Consider the following 7930-nt stretch of genomic DNA (forward strand, 5'->3'; position numbering starts at 1 on the left):
GTGGGGATGAGGTTTTGATGTCGGTGTGCTGTGCCTTTTTTCCTCCACACATAGTGTTGTGTGTTCTTCCCAAACAACTCAATCTTGGTTTCATCTGCCCACAGTATATTTTGCCAGTAGTGCTGTGGAACATCCAGGTGCTCTTTTGCAAACTTCAAACGTGCTGCAATATTCTTTTTGGACAGCAATGGCTTCCTCCGTGGTGTCCTCCCATGTACTCCATTCTTGTTTAATGTTTTCCTTATTGTAGATGTGTCAACAAAAATGTTAGCATGTGCCAGAGATTTCTGTAGGTCTTTAGCTGACACTCTGGGATTCTTCTTTACCTCATGCAGCATACTGCGCTGTTTTCTTGCAGTCATTTTTACAGGACGACCGCGCCTAGGGAGCGTAGCAACAGTGCTAAACTTTCTCCATTTGTAGACAGTCTGTCTTACTGTGGACACATGAACATCAAGGCTTTTGGAGATACTTTTGTAACCCTTTCCAGCTTCATGCAAGTCAACAATTCTTGATCGTAGGTCTTCTGAGAGCTCTTTTCTGCGAGGCATGGTTCACATCAGACAGTGCTTCTTGAAACCAGTAAACCCAAAACAGGTGCGTGTTTTTTAAGGGCAGGACAGCTGTCACCAACACATCCAATATCATCACACTGATTGGAGTCAAGGTTGGCTCACTCCTGGCTCCAATTAGCTCTGGGAGAAGTCATTAAGCTAGGGCCTCACATACTTTTTCCTCCCTGCACTGTGAATGTTTACATGTTATGTGCAATTAAACCATGGCAACATCTAATGTTTGTGTAGTATTATGTTCAGCAGACTGTGTTCTTCTATTGTTGTGACTTAGATGACGTTCAGAGCATATTTTATGCCCAATTCATGCAAAACTCCACGTAATCCCAAGGGGTTCACATACTTTTTCTTGCAACTGTATATGTAAATTGACAGCGCTATATAAGTAACTGAAATAAATAATGTGTGCAAAAATTTGACTGGGGTGTCATTGAGAGCCCCGGGTCCCATTCTAACAATCGGGACATGGAACTCCCGATTCCAGGTCACATGATCACTGTGATAGCCGCTGATTGGTAATCAGTGGCATGTGGTTAATGTGTAATAACGTATGGAAGAATGCGCGGTTCATGTTGACAAACAACTACGGCTGCGGTTTCTTTCTATTCCCCACCATATGCAGCTGCGGTTTATTTTCAGTGGGACGTATAGACAGGAAGTGATCTGTAGGACAGACAGGAAGTGATGTCAGGTATAAATAATAAGTTCCGGGTGAGAAGTGAGTCGGGAGGAAGTAGAGAGGCGACATCGCTGGGACTGGCAGCAGAGGAGGTAATAAAATGTTATTATTATACAGGATTTATGGCGCCAACAGTTTGCTCAGCGCTTTACAATATAAAGAGAGACAATACAGCAACAATACAGTTCAATACAAGAGGGTTAGGAGGGCCTGATCTTGGGGCCCTTTCCCAACACACACACAAATACCCTCCTATTTAACAGATGCGTGGTGGTGCCATTAATTGGTAATGGTACCCCCCACGCATCTGCAGATTCTTGAAAAAGGGTCAGGGATTTATTTTCCGCAGATCTCACATGTAGGGCAGACTGGCTAAATGGTTAGCACTTCCGCCTGGCAGTACTTGGGTCATTGGTTTGAATCCCAACCACGGCACCACCTGCCTGGAGTTTGCATGTTCTCCCTTTGCCTGCGTGGGTTTCCTCTGGGTACTCCAGTTGCCTCCCACATTCCAAAGACATGCTGGTAGGTTAACTGGATCCTGTCTAAATTGTCCCTAGTATGTGTATGTATGAATGTGAGTTAGGGACCTTAGATTGTACGCCCCTTGAGGGTTAGGGACTGCTGTGAATGTAGTACAGGTGTACCTCGGTTTACAAATTTAACCTCTTGGCGCCGGCCAAATGCAAATGTGCGGCCTCCTGGCGTCTGGGCCTAGACGCCGAGCGGCCGCACATTTGCATTCTATTAAAAAAAACATGCGCCCTGCTCGCTCCCAGCCCACACGTTTGGTACTCACAGAAAGGTCCTGATCTCTTTCGATCGGGACCTTTCCTGATCATGTGACTGCCATGACAGCGAATCACGGCGGTCGCGTGACCCTGAAACCCCGCCCCGCCTCCCGGTTTCTGGAACCCTTAAAGGGCCAGGAGGCATCGGCACCAAGGGGTTAATGCCTTCTCCGGGACGTTTTGTATTAAGAAAAGTTTGTAAACCGAAACGCGGTTTCCCATAGGAATGCATTGAAAACCAATTAATCCGTTCCGGAGGTCAGAAAAAAAGTCAAAAAAAGGTTGCTGTCACTATAGGTCAGTACCAGTTTTTAAATTTAATTACCGGCTTTTTGTTTTCTTCACTATAGCTCAGAGAATCAGCTAGTCAGGAGTGACAGTTGTTACTTTCTGTGTTTAGATGGAGGAGTGAAAGTATTTAGAAGGACACAAGGACCTCTACAAGGACGTCATGATGGACAATCAGCCGCCCCTCACATCACCGGGTAAGAGGAGACTTTATTGTAAAGGAGAGAGCAGTACGGAGGGTCCACCTAGATCCCCCATCATCTAATAAACACATAGAAACAATGGATTCAGTCAGTGTGTGTGTTTCCTACAGATGGATCCAGTCATGGGAACCCACCAGAGAGATGTCCCCGTCCTTTGTATTCTCAGGATTCCACACAGGAAGATCACACCATCCCTCACCATCATCAGGTACAGTAGGTGGAACTGAGCCACTAGGACTTAAAAAGAATTCTATTCTTTGAGAGGACATTCTTCTATGTAATGTCTTGTTTCGTTTTACAATTGTATTCTATTATCTTTGGGGTTTAGGGCGAAGAACTGAAAGACATAAAAGCTGAGATTAAAGAGGAAGAAGAGGAGATGTTGGTGAGTGGAGATCAGCAGTCTATGGAGGAGGGGGAAATGATTATGAAAAGTAAACAGGAGGAACCTTCTCTACATATGGACACAAGTGAGTAAGAAACACCAAATGCAGAGACAGTTCATCTGTATAGATTGATTATTGAGGATATGTAGACCTTCACATCATCAGATAAAATATCTCTACAAGGAGGTCATGATGGACAATCAGCTGCCCTTCACATCACCGGTCAAGAGGAGACTTTATTGTAAAGGAGAGAGCAGTACGGAGGGTCCACCTAGATCCCCCATCATCTGATAAACACATAGAAACAATGGATTCAGTCAGTGTGTGTGTTTCCTACAGATGGATCCAGTAATGGAAACACACCAGAGAGATGTCCCCGTCCTCTGTATTCCCAGGATTGCACACAGGAAGATCACACCATCCCTCACCATCATCAGGTAGATGGATCCAGTAATGGGAACCCACCAGAGAGATGTCCCCGTCCTCTGTATTCCCGGGATTCCACACAGGAAGGTCACACCATCCCTCACCATCATCAGGTAGGTAGGACTAAGGATGTAGACCTAACAATGTATTCTAAACTATAAAAGGACTTTTCTCTATTTAATCTCTTGTTGCATCTTATAAATATATTCTATAATCTCTGGAGTTTAGGGTGAAGGACCGAAAGACATCAAAGCTGAGATTAAAGAGGAAGAAGAAGAAACCTTGGTGAGTGGAGCTCAGCAGTCTATGAAGGAGGGGGAGATGATTATGGAAAGTAAACAGAAGGAATCCTCTGTTTATATCAACACAGGTAAGTAATAAACATTAAATGCAGCAACAATTTACATATTCATTTTACTTCTAAGGCTATAAAGTATGTTCCCAACAAATGAGGAGGAGATACTGTACACCATATGAAAGGTCCATCTCCATTCCTCAATATAACGTCATGTTCCCAACAAATGAGGTGGAGATACAGGTGAAACTCGAAAAATTAGAATATGGTGCAAAAGTTCATTTATTTCAGTAATGCAACTTAAAAGGTGAAACTAATATATGAGATAGACTCATTACATGCAAAGCAAGATAGTTCAAGCCGTGATTTGTCATAATTGTGATGATTTTGGCTTACAGCTCATGAAAACCCCAAATCCACAATCTCAGAAAATCAGAATATTGTGAAAAGGTGTAATATTCTCAGCTCAAAGTGTCCCACTCTAATCAGCTAATTAAGCCATAACACCTGCAAAGGGTTCCTGAGCCTTTAAATGGTCTCTCAGTCTGGTTCAATAGGAATCACAATCATGGGAAAGACTGCTGACCTGACACCATCATTGACACCCTCCATAAGGAGGGAAAGCCTCAAAAGGTATTTGCAAAAGCAGTTGGATGTTCCCAAAGTGCTGTGTCAAAGCTCATTAATAGAAAGTTATGTGGAAGGGAAAAGTGTGAAAGAAAAAGGTGCACAAGCAGCAGGGATGACCGCAACCTGGAGAGGATTGTCAGGAAAAGGCCATTCAAAAGTGTTGGGGACTTTCACAAGGAGTTGATTGAGGCTGGAGTCAGTGCATCAAGAGCCACCACACACAGACGGATCCTGGACATGGGCTTCAAATGTCGTATTCCTCTTGTCAAGCCACTCCTGAACAACAAACAATGTCAGAAGCGTCTTACCTGGGCTAAAGAAAAACAGACCTGGTCTGTTGCTTAGTGGTCCAAAGTCCTCTTTTCTGATGAGAGCAACTTTTGCATCTCATTTGGAAACCAAGGACCCAGAGTATGGAGGAAGACTGGAGAGGCACACACTGCAAGATGCTTGAAGTCCAGGGTGAAGTTTCCACAGTCTGTGTTGATTTGGGGAGCCATGTCATCTGCTGGTGTTGGTCCACTGTGCTTCATTAAGTCCAGGGTCAACGCAGCCGTCTACCAGGAGATTTTGGAGCACTTCATGCTTCCTTCCACAGACGAGCTTTATGGGGATGCTGACTTCATTTTCCAGCAGGACTTGGCACCTACCAACACTGCAAAAAGCACCAAAACCTGGTTCAATGACCGTGGGATTACTGTGCTTGATTGGCCAGCAAACTCGCCTGACCTGAACCCCATAGAAAATCTATGGGGCATTGCCAAGAGAAAGATGAGACATGAGACCGAACAATGCAGAAGAGCTGAAGGCCGCTATTGAAGCATCCTGGTCTTCCATAACACCTCAGCAGTGCCACAAGCTGATAGCTTCCATGCCACGCCGCATTGAGGCAGTAATTGCTGCAAAAGGGGCCCAAACCAAGTACTGAGTACATATGCATGCTTCTACTTTTCAGAGGTCCGATATTGTTCTATGTACAATCCTTGTTTTATTGATTGCATGTAATATTCTCATTTTCTGAGATTGTGGATTTTGGGTTTTCATGAGCTGTAAGCCATAATCATCACAATTATGACAAATCACGGCTTGAACTATCTTGCTTTGCATGTAATGAGTCTATCTCATATATTAGTTTCACCTTTTAAGTTGCATTACTGAAATAAATGAACTTTTACACGATATTCTAATTTTTCGAGTTTCACCTGTACTGGACACCATATGAAAGGTCCATCTCCATTCCTCGATATAATGATGCCATCAATACACAATTGTTGCTCGGTGAGGTATAGTTTGTTTGGATGTATTAAATATTTATATTTATCTGAATTATATGGTGGTTGCAAAATGTGAAAATACATTTCTATGAATATTTCTTTTTAACAGATGGACTCTATGCATCTCCGGATTGTGATGTCAAACAATTTTCTCCAGGACTAAATCTTATTCCTCACAATATACACCACAGTCCATATCGTATGGAGATAAGAGATCGCTCTAATCCTGAGGGACCTCCTGATCAGTATACTCTTACATCAGGCAACCAACTCCCGTCAGCAGAGCCTTCACTGTCCTGTTTGGAGTGTGGAAAATCATTTAAAATCAAATCTGAACTTCTTCTTCATCTCAAGTCTCGCATCTGCCTGACTTTTTCATGTTCAGAGTGTGGGGAATGTTTCAGTGAGAATAGAGAGCTTCTAAAACACCAGAGCAAACACGTAGGTGAGCATTCCTTCTCATGTTCCGATTGTGGGAAGTGTTTCACTCACAAAAGAAGCCTTCTAAGCCACCAGAGAATTCACACAGGTGAGCGTTCTTATTTATGTTCGGAGTGTGGGAAGTGTTTTACTTCTAAAGGATACCTACTAAACCACCAGAGGAGTCACACAGGGGAAGGTTCGTTTTCATGTTCAGAGTGCGGGAAATGTTTTACCGTCAAAGGAAACCTTCTAAAACACCAAAGAATTCACACAAGTCAACGTTCTTATTCATGTTCAGAGTGCGGGAAATGTTTTACCCACAAAGGAAACTTTCTATATCACCAGAGAATTCACACAGGCGAGCGTCCTTATTCATGTTCAGAGTGTGGGAAAAGTTTTACTCGCAACACAACCCTTCAAAGACACCAGAGAATTCACACAAAGGAGCCTCCTTATTCATGTTCAGAATGCGGGAAATGTTTCACTGCGAAAGATAAACTTCTTACACACCAAAGAAGTCACATGAGCGAGCGCACATTCTCATGTGCAGAGTGCGGAAAATGTTTCACTAGTAATGAAGGCCTCATTAGACACCAGAAAATTCACATGAGTCAGGGTCTTTATTCGTGTCCAGAATGTGGAAAATATTTCCGTCGGAAAATACAGCTTCTAAGACACAAGATAATTCACACTGGTGATTATCCTTATTCATGTTCAGAGTGTGGGAAATGTTTCACTGTGAAAGGAGACCTTCTTATACACCAGAGAATTCACACGGGTGAGCGCCCTTATTCCTGTTCGGAGTGCGGGAAGTGTTTTATTGCGAAAAGAAACCTTCTTACACACCAGAAAATTCACACGGGTGAGCGTCCTTATTTATGTTCAGAGTGCGGGAAATGTTTCACCGGAAAAGGAAAACTTCTTATACACCAGAGAAGCCACACAGGTGAGCGTCCTTACTCGTGTTCAGAGTGCGGGAAATGTTTCACTGTGAAAGATAGCCTTCTCAGACACCAGAGAAGTCACACAGGCCACCGGCCTTATGCGTGTTCAGAGTGCGGGAAATGTTTCACCGTGAAAGGAAAGCTTCTTAAACACCAGAGATGTCACACAGGAGAGCGTCCTTATTCATGTTCAGAGTGCGGGAAATGTTTTAGGCGTAAAAGTCATGTAACGAGACATCAAAGGACGCATACTTGACAAATGTATGGTGTGATTTAACAGGACGATTTGTTCAAGCGATCGCACGGCCGTATAATAGAAATGGGTTTTTAATGGGGTACAACCCTGTAAAAGTGCCGTACCAGTTATGAGAGGAGTCTACTTTGCTTAGTCATTTTCTGGCTTCTTCTATTTTTTTGGACATTACAGACCTGATATCTGCCCACCTCCGGTCCTGGTTCTGATCCGGCACATCTTGGGGTGTCCTAGTGGTCAGACGGCTATTCACTCAGCCAGACTGGCTCTGTCTTCTATTTGAATGGTTTCACTTTCATTTTCTATAAATATATACGATGTTACTGAAGAGTTTCTCTACAGCCTACATGAGCTGGAAATGTTCTTCTCCGCCATCAGGAAGGAGGAACTGACTAATAGACTTCAGCCAAGTATGAATATATAGACAGCTCCCATATGTATCACTCTGGGAAGGAATCGAAGTCATTGATTGGTCTAATAAATCTGAATCTCCCTTCTCTGCTGTATGCAGTTTTGGTTTTTATTCTGCCTCACTAAATAAACTTTGCTGAAGCTCCACCCTAATCTGAGTTTTGTGCTCCTTTGTGACAACCGAACAGCCGATTCCCATATAGCGCCGTCAATTTACGCAGTGCTTTACATATACAGTTGCAAGAAAAAGTATGTGAACCCCTTGGGATTACGTGGAGTTTTGCATGAATTGGGCATAAAATGTGCTCTGAACGTCATCTAAGTCACAACAATAGAAGAACACAGTCTGCTGAAC

At 43.3% G+C, this 7930-nt stretch overlaps 1 protein-coding gene across 3 annotated transcripts; it reads left to right on the plus strand.

Moving 5' to 3' along the window:
- Nucleotides 1-1243: 1243 nt before the first annotated feature.
- On the plus strand, nucleotides 1244-7728 carry LOC149453486 (uncharacterized). Of its 3 annotated transcripts, none has more exons than XM_089688328.1 (7): nucleotides 1244-1343; nucleotides 2443-2527; nucleotides 2644-2741; nucleotides 2862-3003; nucleotides 3259-3458; nucleotides 3574-3715; nucleotides 5654-7728. In XM_089688328.1, the coding sequence occupies exons 2-7, from the start codon at nucleotides 2494-2496 to the stop codon at nucleotides 7165-7167; spliced, it is 2130 nt and encodes a 709-aa protein (XP_089544454.1). In that variant the 5' UTR covers nucleotides 1244-1343; nucleotides 2443-2493; the 3' UTR covers nucleotides 7168-7728. The 3 variants fall into 3 exon arrangements, with proteins under 3 accessions (XP_089544454.1, XP_089544456.1, XP_089544455.1); XM_089688329.1 differs by lacking the exon at nucleotides 1244-1343 and adding an exon at nucleotides 2155-2339; XM_089688330.1 differs by lacking the exons at nucleotides 2644-2741; nucleotides 2862-3003 and having other exon boundaries at nucleotides 3361-3458.
- Nucleotides 7729-7930: the final 202 nt, after the last annotated feature.

The sequence above is a fragment of the Staurois parvus genome, unplaced genomic scaffold (genome assembly GCF_062004578.1).
Source record: "Staurois parvus isolate SC_StPar_1 unplaced genomic scaffold, SC_StPar_1.0 ptg000449l, whole genome shotgun sequence".
NCBI lineage: Eukaryota > Metazoa > Chordata > Amphibia > Anura > Ranidae > Staurois > Staurois parvus.

Coding starts and splice junctions, on each gene's coding strand:
- LOC149453486 (XM_089688328.1), top strand. CDS start 2,494: ATGATGGACAATCAGCCGCCCCTCACATCACCGG. Junction 2,528..2,643: donor GCCGCCCCTCACATCACCGG/GTAAGAGGAGAC, acceptor TGTTTCCTACAG/ATGGATCCAGTCATGGGAAC. Junction 3,459..3,573: donor CCATCCCTCACCATCATCAG/GTAGGTAGGACT, acceptor TCTGGAGTTTAG/GGTGAAGGACCGAAAGACAT.